The 16,304-nt window shown below is 47.7% G+C and overlaps 1 protein-coding gene across 1 annotated transcript; it reads right to left on the bottom strand.

Moving 5' to 3' along the window:
• Positions 1-3,485: 3,485 nt before the first annotated feature.
• LOC135412895 (serine/threonine-protein kinase PAK 3-like) lies at positions 3,486-9,022 on the bottom strand. The gene is made up of 9 exons (XM_064651882.1): positions 8,923-9,022; positions 8,521-8,584; positions 7,652-7,700; positions 7,044-7,156; positions 6,369-6,486; positions 5,668-5,767; positions 5,176-5,372; positions 4,566-4,703; positions 3,486-3,873 (listed from the first exon to the last, which is right to left on the bottom strand). Exons 2-9 carry the CDS (start codon positions 8,556-8,558, stop codon positions 3,724-3,726), a joined length of 903 nt encoding a protein of 300 aa, XP_064507952.1. The 5' UTR covers positions 8,559-8,584; positions 8,923-9,022; the 3' UTR covers positions 3,486-3,723.
• Between the last annotated feature and the right edge of the window lie 7,282 nt (positions 9,023-16,304).

The following is a 16,304-nucleotide window of genomic DNA, read 5'->3' as shown; positions in this document are numbered from 1 at the left end:
ATGCCCAAGTTTGCAGGCCACATCTGCCTGGATTGTGGCCTGGATCCCACCTGTAGAGCAAGACCTACCAATTATCAACACAGCAGTCGGCAATGTTGCCAAATCTCACAGTTTTATCACAAACACCATGGATTTGCTCCCTCTCATCTCCAGGAGAGTTGGCATTTAATTTTTATGAGAAGTAGTAAGGTGGCTAGTTATCATCACATGCGGCAAAAGGCATTAACTCCCGGGAATTGCTCCTGCAATTCCCACCTGTGAAGTTTCAGCTTTCTTTAAAACCCTCACCTCCTCTGAGCACTTAGCTGCAGAAAGGCACTTGCAAGGGGCGTGTTTACACTTAATGAAAGGAAACACGGGGGTTTCCTTTGCCAGACAAAGTCCCCGCTCTCATTGTCTGGTGCCTTAGCCGATGATTCTCCAACAGCAAGGCTGCATGGCTTCTGAAGGCTGGGAGTGCAGCAACACTGCCCCCAAAACAGGGAAAACGGGAGCACATCAATTCTTCAGAGGAAGTACTCTGCAAGCACTGTTTTGGCATGCACTTTCTCCCCTGAAGATCACAGGGCATCCTGGTAAGGCTGACCTGAAATGACTGTGCAAATGCTGGACCAGTTGACCACACTAGCTACAATCTCTTGCCTTCCGAGGTCCTTGGGTGGCTGAATGGAAAGAGCAGGCAGCCATTTATTGCTGTTCAGCAATTGCTATGCCCAAAAAAGAAGTCTGTTTTGGAGGTGGTATTCTTACGCGTGAAGGTGCTGTTTGGGAAACATGATGCCCTGTGCAGCAAGACCTGTCTTTATTCTATACTGCTTTATTCTATGCTGTAATACATTCCTTTTTATATAATTTTTTTCCGTGCTGAAGGACAGGTGACTATATATATTTTACATTTTCCTGATGCTCTGACTAAATGTCATTTCCCCTCCTGAAGACAGATTCCTTACAGTCAACACCTGCCAGCCAGAAGGAGAAGCAGTGTTTGATTTTTTTGAAATGCAGCTGGAATTTTCTTCTCTTGCTTTCTTCTTATAAAACCAGGCGGTCTCCTGCTATATTTCAGAATAAGCAGAGGCTGCAGCATCAGTTGAAATGAAGATGATGATGAGTCTGGAGCATCTCTCTTCTGAGGAGAGACTGTGGGAGCTGGGCCTGTTTAGTCTCGAGAAGACTGAGAGGGGTCTCATTTATGCATATAAAAATCTCAAAGGTGGGTGCCTAGAGGATGGTGTGTGATTCTGCACAGGACAGGAAGCAATGGCCATAAACTAAACCACAAAAGTTTCCCTCCAACATGAGGAAGAAGTTCTTTATGTTGAGGGTGGCAGAGCACAGGAGCAGGCTGCCCAAGGAGGTCGTGGAGTCTCCCTGTCTGGAGACATCAAAACCCACCAGGACATGTTCCTGTGTAGTCTGCTCTGGGGGACCCTGTCTTGGCAGAGGGGTTGGACCGGAGAATCTCCCGAAGTCCTGTATAACACTAAAAATTCAGTGTTTCTGTGTGAAGGCAGCAAGCATCTCTGGGGAAGGAGTTTCAGGTATGTTCTTGCCTAAATGCTGACAGTGTCCATTGCTTTTTGAGAACGCTGTGTTGTCTGACGGGGCAGCGGGCGGGATACCGGGATGCCTTAGGCCCAGCCTGAGGGAGCCGGGACTCCTTCAGGAAGGGCTTCTCCTTTGCTGTTGATACCTTGTGTGCTGGCCTCAGGCAGCAGCGGGAATTTCTGCCCTGGCCCGGGTCACTGCTGGCCCAGGCAGAGCCAGCAGGAGAGCCAGCTCCAGGCTGTGCCCAGCTTCTGTGCCCAGCTCCTGTGCCCGGTCCGTGTCCGAAGGCCATTTGTTTCACAGGCTACTGTGAGGTGAAAAGCAGGTTGGGAACTCGATCAAAGAAACAAACCAACCAACCAAAACAGAAACAGAAACACAAACAAACACCAACCAACCAAAACAGACAAAAAAGCTTCAGAGGTGGAAGTGACAGCGGAATTTGCCTAAATAGTTTGATTTCAGTTCCCCCTCAACTGCTGGGAAGGGTTTATCATCAAATAGACGTATGTGTGCATCAGGCACAGCATTGCCAGCTGGCAGAGGGAGGTGATTGTCCTGCTCCCCTCTGTGCTGGTGCGGCCTCAGCTTGTGGGTGACCAATAGAAGGGAGATATGAAGTTCTTGGCGAGTGTCCAAAGGAGGCCCAGGAGGAGGGTGAGGGGCCTTGAGGGGAAGCCTTAGGAGGAGCCGCTGAGGTCACTTGGCTTGTTCGGCCTGGGGAAGAGAAGCCTGAGGGGAGACCTCATTGTGGTCTACAACTTCCTTGTGAGGGGAAGCAGAGGGGCAGGCACTGATCTCTGTGGTGACCAATGAGAGGTCCCGAGGGAATGACATGAAGCTGTGTCAGGGCAGGTTTAGGTTGGATATCAGGCAAAGTTCTTCCTCCCGAGGGTGATAGGGCACTGGAAGAGACTCCCCAGGGAAGTGGTCACAGCACCAATTGTGACAGAGTTCAAGAAGCATTTGAACTATGCTCTCAGGCACATGGTGTGATTCTTGGGGCTGTCCTGTGGGGGGCCAGGAGTTGGACTCAATCCTTGTGGGTCCCTTCCAACTTGGGATATTGTACAACTCTCTGATCCTGTGAAATCATTAATGCTAGGGAATGCCTTATCTTTTTTGTTCTAACTAGTAGGCCAAAAACCTGAGCACAGTGAAATTAAGAAGGACCAAGTTTAAAAATAGAAAGTGGACTTCTCAGTGCAGTGTGTACATAACTGAATTACATGAATCACGGGTGTGTTGATGGTGATTTTTATGATACCAAGATTTTAAATCTCATTTGAAGAAAAGGTGACAGAGTAGTTGGACTCGTTGAAGAATCATGTGCTGGTGAAGTGTTATGGTTTAAGTTACCAGCTGGGCTGGTAAGTAAGCACCACACAGCCGCTTGCTCCCCCCCATCCCCATCCCCATCCCCATGCCCATCCTCATCTCCATCCCCATCCTCATCCCCATCCCCATCCTCATCCCCATCCCCATCCTCATCCCCATCCCCCTCCCCCTCCCCAGTGGAACAGGGAGGAAAATCAGAAGTAGAACTCGTATGTTGAGATAAGAACAGTTTAATAATTGAAACAGAGTAAAATCCAATATGAATACAAATAGTAATACTAACACTAATACTAATAAAAACACTAATAGTAATACTAATGCAAATCCTAATTTTAACAGTAGTAAAACGGAGAAAGAGATGAAACCCTAGCAAAACTCGTATGTTGAGATAAGAACAGTTTAATAATTGAAACAGAGTAAAATCCAATATGAATACAAATAGTAATACTAACACTAATACTAATACAAACACTAATGGTAATACTAATGCAAATCCTAATTGTAACAGTAGTAAAACGGAGAAAGAGATGAAACCCAAGCAAAACTCGTATGTTGAGATAAGAACAGTATAATAATTGAAACAGAGTAAAAATCCAATATGAATACGAATAGTAATCCTAACACTAATACTAATACAAACACTAATAGTAATACTAATGCAAATCCTAATTGTAACAGTAGTAAAACGGAGAAAGGGATGAAACCCAAGCAAAACAAGCAATGTACAATGCAGTTGCTCACCACCTGCTGGTGGTGATGCCCTGTGCCCTAATCGACTCCTAAGCGCCCCCTCCTCTGTGGAACTCCCCCAGGGTATACACCGGGGATGAGGCTCCTTCAGTTTTGTTCTGAGTTCCACCCATCGATGGAACTGGAGGAAGGCATGCCAAAACCCTTCCTCTGTCTGCTGGCCTCCCTCAGCTGGTTTGCTGCATTGATCACAGTCGTCAGGCCGGAGAGGGGCAAGGCTGAGAGTAAAAATGGATGCTGCCCAAAGGAAAAGAAGAGAAATGGACCATTACTTTCCAAACTCAGTTCCTCACGAGCTCAAGCAGTATTCCTCGGGTTACCAGAAATGTGCAGAAATAGGACTGAGGGGACCATCTGCACCTCTGTCTTCATGTCCAGGACCTTGTTATGACAGGCAGACGTGGCCCATAATCCTATTAACCCCTTTCTCAAGCTCAATGGGATATTTGCCCTGCCAGGGCTGTGGGAATGCTGCTTGCTGTCCCAGGGCTTTGGTCCTTTCAGGAAACTCAAAATACTTACTTAGGTTCATCTTTCCTAAAGACATGGGCTATTCTAGTAGTCAAAAAAGATGAGGAGCGTAAGCTGCTCTTCAGGAAACTCAAGGTCACCAAGAAATGTTTATCCCAGTAGGATTTGGGCTCAGCCCCTTCCTTCCCAAAGCCAAGTTCTCGGACCACTTGGCAGGCACTGATTTTATTGGGTTCCTCCACCACCAGCACCATTTAAGGGCTCCGTTCCTGGCATTAGGAACCTGACAAAACTGAACAGGCTCCCTTAGATCCAAATCAGGGCCACCAAAATGATCAGAGGACAGAGCACTTCTGGGGATTAATACGAGGCGGGGGCACCTGATGCCTTGGAGTTTAGCAGACGAGAACACCGATGCATGGGACAGTTGTGTGACTGGCAGCCACTTTGCATTTTACCTGCAGAAGTTTCTCAGCAGACCATCGACTGTCCTCGTCTACCTGCAAGCAGCGGTTCAGAAAGTCCTGCAATGCAGGGGACAGTTTCTCGCGGGTTTGCAGCTCCGGTATCCCCTTTGAAATGATGAGCTGCAGGGCCTGGAGGAAAAGGAAACACAGGACTTTACCTCTTTCTTTCATCTCCCTAACTGCTCCCACAGACCCCATTTTTGTCGCTCCATCTTCCAGTGGCAGTTTCTTCCTGGGCAGAGGGTTCAAAATGATTTTTTGACACCAAGAAAAAGGCCCCAGTGCAGCCACAGGTCTTCCAACACCCAAATGATCTTGCCTTGACAGCTGATTTCATTGGCTGACCAAGTTAGGAGGAACTCCATCAGCAAAAGCACCTTTTGCTTCTCTGAGGATGGACTTTACAGGCTTTACAGGTTATTTTCAAGAGTGACGCAACTAAAGCTATAGAGGATGTGGATGTGCTCTGGGGCCTTTTTTTTTTTGCCTTGGCTTTGGTTGAACTAGTTCAGTCTTGTGGGAATGGTATTTTTTCTCAATGGAGGCAAAACATGGGACAGATGAGAAAGACAGTGGTTATCTGGTAGTATTTGCACCTTACCCTGTGAGGAAGCTCCCAAAAATAAGGAGGTTCTCCTTCCAGCATTTCTATCACTGTGATGCCCAGTGCCCAAATATCCACTTTGGGTCCGTATTCTTCTTTAGTTAGATATTCGGGGGCCATCCAGTGAACTGTGCCGACGACTGAGCTTCGTTTGCTCTGCTCAGGTGTGATGCGAGCAGCGAGACCAAAATCAGCTGAGGACAAAAGCCAGTATCATGAAAGCCAGCCTGAATCACGAAGCCAAGTGCAAGAATTGCCCACTAGAAGGCTGAGGAGGCTGAATCCAGCAGGAAAAGCGGCCATGCTCTGTTTCCTCAGGGCTGTAGCCAAGGACACCTTGTTCCTCTCTGCACATTGCAAGTGTGCTCTCAGCTTGTAGCAGTGCTCCCTGCACTCCCACAGGCACCGCTTTTTGGGAACTGGCAGGCAGTCTCCAGCAGCCCCACGTGCCGCATCCCGGGAACAGCACGGCTGAGCAAGAACACCTACCCAACTTGACGGATCCATCCATTCCAAGAAGAATGTTATCGCCTTTGAGATCCCTGTGGATCACTTGGTGGCAATGGAGGAAGGCCAGTGCTTGCAGGCACTGAGAGAGAAAAAAGAAACAGGAGAGTAAAAATGAATGACCCGATTTCCTCACCCACGAAAGGCAATGGTTTTAAAGATTTCAGTTCTAGGTGAACGGTGAGGACTGGCAGAACCATGGTGGTGTCAAGAGGAAGAGCTTGCTGCTGCCTCTGCACTAGTAAACCCCTGCCTTTCTAAGGGAAATCACATTCCCTTTGGAGGTTTGGAAAGAGAAATGGCAATTGTTGTCACACACCATTTTGGGTGGAATGCTCTGCCTTTCAGCTGAGGACTGTGACAAATGAGTTTCTGTTTTTCTTTGCTGTTAGTATAAAATTCTGCCACCAGCATGTTTGCACTTAGAGGCAGGGAATGCAGTAGAGACAGGGTCCAGGCAAATGATTTGGCAAAGTTGCCAATAGTAAATAAAATAAGAAAAAAGAGAGAGGGTACAGCAAGAGTTGTACTGGCAGGCCATTCACTGAAGATGCTCTTTCTTCTCCATATTGGAAAAGCAACACGGAAACAAAGCTCTAACCATGAAATCACTCCTGTTCTTGCTGCTTGTTTAGAAGTCCCAGCCTGCCCAAACAATTGGAAGCACCAGTGGCATCCCTTACCTCTCGAGAGACAGCTGCCATCATTCCTTCACTCATGCTTATTTCCTTAACAACATCGCTTAAGGAGCCTCCGTCTAGGTATTCCATCACTATCCACAGTTTATCTCCAAACAGGTAGCTGAAAGAAGAAAACAATGGCATGGAGAATGGGCATAGCTAAATTACCCTACCTAAATACTGAAGTCGATTTCTGTTCTTGGAAGAGTCGGGAATGAACACAGTATAAAATGCAGAGACATTCCTCCTAGGCTATACACTCCTTGGAACCTGTGTAGTCTAAGTGAGAAAGGCACATCCATGAAAACTGAGATGTCTCAGATGGCAAGGGAGTGAAAAACACAGGGAAATAATTCCTATGATGATTTATCAGCAGTTGTCACAAGAGACAGAAAATATGATCAACTTAAAAAGAAACCCCAAACAAACAGCAAAACCAACCTGGAAGTAATGAACTTCCAGGCTGTTGTTTTAGGAAGATAGGGATGACTTGAAACAATGCATGCCAGAAAAGATGAATGCAGACAAAATGCACTCTCCTCCCATACAATGTATAGGAATAGATAAAAAATAATACTAGAAAGCTGACTTCTCTGCCAGAGACCAAAGGGGGTTCTTTTAACCTTTGGCTTGCAGTCTGTAAAGGAACAGTCACATGATCATACCCGAACTACTTACCTGTCTAAATAGTTAACAATATTTGGATGCTTGTTGTCCCTCATGACAATGAGCTCATCGACAAGTCGTTCCTTTTTGAGCTGTTTTTGGAGACACACTTGCTTTATGGCCACCTAAAATGACATTGAAAACCATTAACTTGGGAAGTCTCTTGCACAAGATCAGACCAAATTTTGATTTTGCAACTCTAAAGAACACTCTTGAACGCAGTTTAGATTTGTAATTGTTTCCTGGATTGAAAAAGAAAGAACATGCTCTCTGGCATTTTCTGGGTATGCTCTGGGTTAGGATCAGGGCTTAGGGCTTTTGATCCCTCACAGACTTCTATCCAAGCCCAGTTCCAAAGCCCAGCACTGCATGGGGGATGAGAAACTCCCCAGAAGATCCAGAGGTATTTGCTGACAGCCAGAAATGCGATTTCAGAAGTCTGAAGCTGTAGCCCCGAAGAGCTGTCCCAAATGGATTTCGTAGGCCTGCACTAGTCTGCGCTTCAGAGGAACAGCCTTTGCAGGAACGATGTGCTGGGGACCCAGAGCTCCAGCCACAGCTCTCCTCAGAATGGAAAGCACTTCAGAGCTGCAAAATCTGCTGGGAATGTTGACACTTACCTCTCCTCCTGTGGCAGTGTCGGTCGCTGCATAGACCGTTCCGAAAGCCCTACAAAGAAAACAGCAGCGAAGAAAGGAATGAAAGCCAGCCCAGACAGGAGACGTCTGCTGCCTGGAGTGTTTCTAAATCACCTGGCTCCATGTATGCTTCAGCCAAGAGCAGAGCAGCCTACCGGCCCTGTGCCATGCAGGGTATCCAAGAGAAAACTTGGGTGCAGCATGAAGGGCTGGAGAAAATCTCAAGTGTACAGCCCAGATTAACTTAATTCAGACCCCTCCCTAAGGTGGGGGAGCATGTCCACAAAAACTGGAAAGGAATATATTTCCTTCTTTTTCCATTTGGCCTTGTTGAGTGCTCAGACCTCTAACTGCTTTGTTCTCAGATCCCTCCTTTGAAGGTCTCTGCCAATCTCAGGCAACACCCTACTCTGAGAAGCCTGAACACATGTGAGGGGCCATTTGAGGAAAGGATCTAGAAATGGCTTTCTCCAGCCTGTAAGGAAACCAGTCTCCAGCCACCTTTGAGGTCATTTGCCATCATCAGGATGCATTTTCCTCTCAACTGCCTTGACACTGGGTCTATTACTGAATTAGGTTTTACTACTTCTGCTACAAAAGAAAGTTTCTTTTTTATCTCTGTTTTCCGTTTCTAAACGATGTGGTTATACTGCTGACCACTGACTATTGTTTTCCGCATGCTGTTGTCTTTGACGATGCCATCTTGCCAGAGTTCTAAATTGGGATCAGCACTGAGAGGCAGGAGGATCTAAACGCAGCGTCTGAACATGCTTGGAGCCTGTCTGACTTCCCGCCTGACCTTGCACCAGCAAAATACCTGGCTTTGTGGAAGGAACTGTGATCAGACTTACCCACTGGCAATCATTTCCCATTCAACGTACTTCTTCATAGGATCTCCCACACTCACAATACTCCCTGAAAAAAACAAAGGAAAGATGGTCACTTCAGGATGACAATACCAGCCTCCAGCAGGTCAGAACTGCAGCTCCTCTGCCTGGGGCTGTGAGCTGAAGTCAGTTGGGTAACAACAACAACAATAACAACAACAAGAAGAAGAGAGGCAGATCTGTAGTCCAGATGGCTTCCACAAAGACTGGTTTTCTACAGTTCTTTGAAGAGTTACATTGACAGGAAACTGGGAGAAAGAGGGAGAAACATTCTGAGGAGACAGAAAAGAACAGGTAGCAAGGCAAGTGTTTGTTGTCTAGGAACATTAGCACTGCCCTATGAGGCAAGAAATGTAGAAGACATACTCAGTTTCTCTAGGCTGTCCTCCTCTACCGTCTTTTGCTGCCCGTTGGTGCTGCTGCAGGAACTGCTGGAAGAGCTCAGGTAGGGGATCTCAGGTGTGGGAGTGTTGTCTTTGTCAGCGACTTCCAGTGCAGCGGCTTCCAGGGCAGTGGAAGATTTTGTTCCAGAGCATGTATTGGTCTGTGACAAGAAATCAGTTTGTGTCAGAAAGGAGGCTTGCAGAGATACTTCTCATCAGTATTTCAAGCTTTAGGGAACAGCCATTAAGTTCCAGCCCTTCTCAGAGACCGACCTCCTCTTGCCATGACCGATCTGCGCAGGACTCTTCTCACCCAACTTTGGTCATGTAAAAGTTATGGGTGTAGTTTAAAGTGTCCATTTAGCCCCCTAAATAGTGCATGGAGGAGGGCAGGGACCTGCATGGGACAGTTTCTCCCAGGGATCCACATGCAGCAAGGCTGTGAACTGTGCCTTTGGAGCGCTCGCTCTACTGGTGACAGGGAGGCTGCACAGACACTGCAGGCTAAGTGTCTCCCCATTTACAGACACAAGGCTACCTCACATCCCATACAGAGAGAAATTTGTGGGCCCTGTCAGAATGCCAGGAAAACGATGACTGAACTTGAAAGTTCAGAACCCATTTTCCAGGTGTCAGTGGCTGGGGGGGAGGAAACACTTTGTTATGGTAGGATTCCAGCCCTCAGGATTTTCAGCCATGAGGGGCAAGTGCTGTCTGGTCTGAAACAGGCAGCTCTGAATTACAGTAATGAGAGTGCTAGGCAAAGCTGGCTCTTACAGAGTTTGGCTGTTCAGGCTCTGGTGCAACAACAGGTGGAGCTTCGTTGTTGTCTTCCTCCTCTGTATCCTCATAAAGGGAAGGAAGAGAAGGAGCCTGAGGAGGGTCAGCTCGAGGTAGTTTCCTCTGTGGACAGACAGCAGTGTGAGCAACAGGGAGTCACATATCATTTAGAACCTTCTTTCTATGCAGCTATCTATCCAGCTGTACTAAGGAGAAATCATAACCTTTGATAGCAAGGGGATTCTAAGTTGCTCCAGCTAAGTTCAAGGGGGCTAATTAGACAGCAGTGCATCTTGTTGTGAACTGCTGTTGTTCCCCCATGGCTAAAAGCAGCAAGAAACTTTCTGTCTGCAAAACCAGACTGTCATCTACTTAAAAGGCTTCCAAGAGACAAAAAAAAAATAGCCAGGGAAGCCTTTTCTGCTGATGCAAAGACACTGAAGAAGACTTTGTTTCTGCCTGATGGGCTGGTAGTCGATTGCAACAAGCGAAGGTCAGGGCTTGCTGCTGAAAGGCTAGGAATGTCAGGGTTACTTTGTCACTCACCGAAGGACGGCCTCTTCTGTTTCTAAACACATATTTTCCTGCAATGGGGAAAGGAAAATGAAGCAGATGTTAGAAAACTGGCTGTTGTGGGGAATCCCATGGAAAAAGTCAACCCAAACGGAGAGCATTTTTCATTCACAACATCCCTTCAGTAGCACAGTTCTTTCACACAGGGAGCAAGAGAAGAGCACAATATAGCAGGTTGTTGTTTTGCTACAGCTTCTTGGGCCTAGTTTTCTGCCCTGTTTTGCCAGGGCAGTTTCTATTTTTCTTATTCTAAATCAAATAAAGAGAAACTTGGTCAAGAAAAGGCACATTGTCCTTTGACAGTCATTGATTCTGTTCTGCCCAAGAGCTAAAACAGCTGTCCTCGCCTCACCTCGCCTCACCTTGCCCTGCCCTGCCTTTCTCCACCCCTCACCCCACCCCTTGCCACATCCCTCATCTCCACCCTCGCCCTGCACCCTGCCCCTCCCCTGCTCCTCCCTGCCCCTCCCCCTCCCAGTCATTGATTTCTTGTGCCCAAGAGCTAAAGCAACTCTCCTCTCCTCGCCTCGCCTCGCCCCACCCTGCCTTGCCCCGCCCCCTTGCCCTGCCCCTTGCCCCGCCCCCACCTCTCCTGTTACCCCACCCCCTTACCCGCCCCTTGCCCCGCCCCCTCACCCGCCCCTCACCCTGCCCCCTCAACCCCTTTCCCCACCCCTCCCCTACCCACTGCCCCACCCCTTCCCCTCCCTCTCCCCCTCCCTTTCTTCTTTTCCTTTTCCTTTTTCCCTTGCTTTCTCTTCTTTGCTTTTCTTTTCCCCAATAAAGCTGCCCCCAACTTCCCCTTAGCCATGACACTTCTCTTCTGACACAGCACACAAACTGCTTCCAAGTTTGGGACCACACACTGCTTCAACTTTGCATTTCATCACCAAAGCAAGAGCTATTTGAGCAAACATTGTGGCAGGTCACACTGCCCAACCTATGAATGATGGAATTTAGGGAAAAACTGGAGAGAACTGCACAGTCTTTAGAGGGACTTCTGAGGAGCTCTGCCAATCTGCATTTGGGAAGTTGTATTGGCTGAAGCAACAACTGAGGAAATTACAGACTCCACTGCCATGGACTAACCCGTGTAGGGCACAGAACCCTGTGGGTTCAATTGCAAATGCTGCCCACACCCCCGTGAATGGCTGGAGACACCCCCTTTGGAGCTGATGCCCCTGACATGAGCTTTACCAAAATCATGGTATCTGTGGGGCATTTTGGTTTCAAAGGCAATGCAGTCACTAAGGGGCAGCATAAACAACACATTGATCCAAAAGCCAGGTTGGCTGCACCTGGAGAAAACCTCTACTTACTCGCTAGATGGGTCAGCAGCCCGGGTTTGTCTGGGTGGGAACAAAAAGCATAGGCCATAGGAAAAACCCGGCGAAAGGCGGCACAGATTCGATGGAAGACTTTAGCCATGCTGGGCAAGAATTCCGCAGCCTGTGCACGCCAAGGAAGAAAAGGACACCCCTGGTGTCCAAGTGCAGCCTGCTGGAGGTGAGTGCCTCGACGAGGAGCACCCTCCTGCAACGAGCACGCCAAGCACACTGTGCACACGGAGGCTCCCGTGCACGAGGACAACGGTCTGTGCACCAGGACAACACTCCATGCACGAGGACAACGGTCCGTGCACCAGCACAACACTCCGTGCATGAGGACAACGGTCCGTGCACCAGCACAACACTCCATGCACCAGGACAACGGTCCGTGCACCAGGACAACGGTTCCAGTGACATCACAACAACAGCTGCTCTAGCTTTGCTTGCAGATGTATGCAGAGCCCCTGAATGTTCTCTACAGCTAATGCCAAAAAAATGCTGGAAAATTCTCTTCTGTCACTGGAAGCCTGTCCCACTGCCCTGGAATGCCCTGCACAGGGAAAGCCCAAGACTGTGGGTTTAGAAGAGCCAAAACCCGCAGCCTCACAGATCTGCCCCAAGATCCCACACTAGCTGTAGGATGACTTGCAGACATTTCATCCCCATGAAAATCAGGTGCAATTGGTCTCTATCAAAATCTAGAGCTAAAAGCAGGACCCAACTTGAAAAAGAAAAGAAAGGAATGTCAATGGAAGGAAAGAAAGGGCACAAAACTCCTCTGGAAATGAGCTCTACCCTTCCATGGAATAAGGATTTGAGGCTTAGCTTGTTTCCCTGGTGATTTAGTGCAGACATCAAGGGACTGTCCTCTGGTGGTGGACAACAGTGTCCTTTAGAAGATTTATCCTGGACTTGTAGTGCTTAGTAAGGCAAACACATTTGGTGCAATGATCACTGGTGTGTGATTCAAAGGCACACCCCGATACAATTGATTCCCAGCTTCCCAGGGAACACTGTGTGGTAACAAATCTGCCTTTCATCTCTCCAACTCCTTACACTGGGGTGTACCACAGCTGCTGAGGAGGTCTCTTTGTTGAGCTCCTGTAGCTCTGCAGGTTCTCTGCTGTAAATATACAGAACGCAGGGACTCGGAAAACAAGCTGAGAGTGCCCAAGGCTTGGAGGAAATCTTGGGCTCCACCTTACAGGTGAGGGTGTCATTTGAAAAGTGATGCACTTGCTGAAAGCCCCAGGTCTACACTGAAATTCTGTGGATGAAAAATTGCTCCTGCAATTCCCACCTGTGAAGTTTCAGCTTTCTTTAAAACTCTCACCTCTACTGAGCACTTAGCTGCAGAAAGGCACTTGCAAGGGGCGTGTTTACACTTAATGAAAGGAAACACGGGGGTTTCCTTTGCCAGACAAAGTCCCCGCTCTCATTGTCTGGTGCCTTAGCCGATGATTCTCCAACAGCAAGGCTGCATGGCTTCTGAAGGCTGGGAGTGCAGCAACACTGCCCCCAAAACAGGGAAAACAGGAGCACATCAATTCTTCAGAGGAAGTACTCTGCGAGCACTGTTTTGGCATGCACTTTCTCCCCTGAAGATCACAGGGCATCCTGGTAAGGCTGACCTGAAATGACTGTGCAAATGCTGGACCAGTTGACCACACTAGCTACAGTCTCTTGCCTTCCGAGGTCCTTGGATGGCTGAGTGGCAAGAGCAGGCAGCCATTTATTGCTGTTCAGCAATTGCTATGCCCAAAAAAGAAGTCTGTTTTGGAGGTGGTATTCTTAATGCGTGAAGGTGCTGTTTGGGAAACATGATGCCCTGTGCAGCAAGACCTGTCTTTATTCTATACTGCTTTATTCTATGCTGTAATACATTCCTTTTTATCTGATTTTTTTCCGTGCTGAAGGACAGGTGACTATATATATATTTTACATTTTCCTGATGCTCTGACTAAATGTCATTTCCCCTCCTGAAGACAGATTCCTTACAGTCAACACCTGCCAGCCAGAAGGAGAAGGAGTGTTTGATTTTTTTGAAATGCAGCTGGAATTTCCTTCTCTTACTTTCTTCTTATAAAACCAGGCGGTCTCCTGCTATATTTCAGAATAAGCAGAGGCTGCAGCATCAGTTGAAATGAAGATGATGATGAGTCTGGAGCATCTCTCTTCTAAGGAGAGACTGTGGGAGCTGGGCCTGTTTAGTCTCGAGAAGACTGAGAGGGGTCTCATTTATGCATATAAAAATCTCAAAGGTGGGTGCCTAGAGGATGGTGTGTGATTCTGCACAGGACAGGAAGCAATGGCCATAAACTAAACCACAAAAGTTTCCCTCCAACATGAGGAAGAAGTTCTTTATGTTGAGGGTGGCAGAGCACAGGAGCGGGCTGCCCAAGGAGGTCGTGGAGTCTCCCTGTCTGGAGACATCAAAACCCACCAGGCCATGTTCCTGTGTAGTCTGCTCTGGGGGACCCTGTCTTGGCAGAGGGGTTGGACCGGAGAATCTCCCGAGGTCCCGTATAACACTAAAAATTCAGTGTTTCTGTGTGAAGGCAGCAAGCATCTCTGGGGAAGGAGTTTCAGGTATGTTCTTGCCTAAATGCTGACAGTGTCCATTGCTTTTTGAGAACGCTGTGTTGTCTGGCGGGGCAGTGGGCGGGATGCCGGGATGCCTTAGGCCCAGCCTGAGGGAGCCGGGACTCCTTCAGGAAGGGCTTCTCCTTTGCTGTTGATGCCTTGTGTGCTGGCCTCAGGCAGCAGCGGGAATTTCTGCCCTGGCCCGGGTCCCTGCTGGCCCAGGCAGAGCCAGCAGGAGAGCCAGCTCCAGGCTGTGCCCAGCTCCTGTGCCCTGTCCGTGTCCGAAGGCCATTTGTTTCACAGGCTATTATGAAGTGAAAAGCAGGCTGGGAACTCGATCAAAGAAACAAACCAACCAACCAAAACAGAAACAGAAACACAAACAAACACCAACCAACCAAAACAGACAAAAAAGCTTCAGAGGTGGAAGTGACAGCGGAATTTGCCTAAATAGTTTGATTTCAGTTCCCCCTCAACTGCTGGGAAGGGTTTATCATCAAATAGACGTATGTGTGCATCAGGCACAGCATTGCCAGCTGGCAGAGGGAGGTGATTGTCCTGCTCCCCTCTGTGCTGGTGCGGCCTCAGCTTGTGGGTGACCAATAGAAGGGAGATATGAAGTTCTTGGCGAGTGTCCAAAGGAGGCCCAGGAGGAGGGTGAGGGGCCTTGAGGGGAAGCCTTAGGAGGAGCCGCTGAGGTCACTTGGCTTGTTCGGCCTGGGGAAGAGAAGCCTGAGGGGAGACCTCATTGTGGTCTACAACTTCCTTGTGAGGGGAAGCAGAGGGGCAGGCACTGATCTCTGTGGTGACCAGTGAGAGGTCCCGAGGGAATGACATGAAGCTGTGTCAGGGCAGGTTTAGGTTGGATATCAGGCAAAGTTCTTCCTCCCGAGGGTGATAGGGCACTGGAAGAGACTCCCCAGGGAAGTGGTCACAGCACCAATTGTGACAGAGTTCAAGAAGCATTTGAACTATGCTCTCAGGCACATGGTGTGATTCTTGGGGCTGTCCTGTGGGGGGCCAGGAGTTGGACTCAATCCTTGTGGGTCCCTTCCAACTTGGGATATTGTACAACTCTCTGATCCTGTGAAATCATTAATGCTAGGGAATGCCTTCTACTTATCTTTTTTGTTCTAACTAGTAGGCCAAAAACCTGAGCACAGTGAAATTAAGAAGGACCAAGTTTAAAAATAGTCAGTGGACTTCTCAGTGCAGTGTGTGCATAACTGAATTACATGAATCACGGGTGTGTTGATGGTGATTTTTATGATACCAAGACTTTAAATCTCATTTGAAGAAAAGGTGACAGAGTAGTTGGACTCGTTGAAGAATCATGTGCTGGTGAAGTGTTATGGTTTAAGTTACCAGCTGGGCTGGTAAGTAAGCACCACACAGCCGCTTGCTCCCCCCCATCCCCATCCCCATGCCCATCCCCATGCCCATGCCCATGCCCATCCTCATCTCCATCCCCATCCCCATCCCCATCCTCATCTCCATCCCCATCCCCATCCCCATCTCCATCCCCATCCCCATCCCTCTCCCCAGTGGAAAAGGGAGGAAAATCAGAAGTAGAACTCGTATATTGAGATAAGAACAGTTTAATAATTGAAACAGAGTAAAATCCAATATGAATACAAATAGTAACACTAACACTAATACTAATACAATCACTAATAGTAATACTAATGCAAATCCTAATTGTAACAGTAGTAAAACGGAGAAAGGGATGAAACCCAAGCAAAACTCGTATGTTGAGATAAGAACAGTTTAATAATCGAAACAGAGTAAAATCCAATATGAATACAAATAGTAACACTAACACTAATACTAATACAATCACTAATAGTAATACTAATGCAAATCCCAATTGTAACAGTAGTAAAACGGAGAAAGGGATGAAACCCAAGCAAAACTCATATGTTGAGATAAGAACAGTATAATAATTGAAACAGAGTAAAATCCAATATGAATACAAATAGTAACACTAACACTAATACTAATACAATCACTAATAGTAATACTAATGCAAATCCCAATTGTAACAGTAGTAAAACGGAGAAAGGGATGAAACCCAAGCAAAACTCATATGTTGAGATAAGAA

The sequence above is a fragment of the Pseudopipra pipra genome, chromosome 4 (assembly GCF_036250125.1).
Source record: "Pseudopipra pipra isolate bDixPip1 chromosome 4, bDixPip1.hap1, whole genome shotgun sequence".
NCBI lineage: Eukaryota > Metazoa > Chordata > Aves > Passeriformes > Pipridae > Pseudopipra > Pseudopipra pipra.
This window is presented reverse-complemented; position numbering and strand designations above follow the sequence as displayed.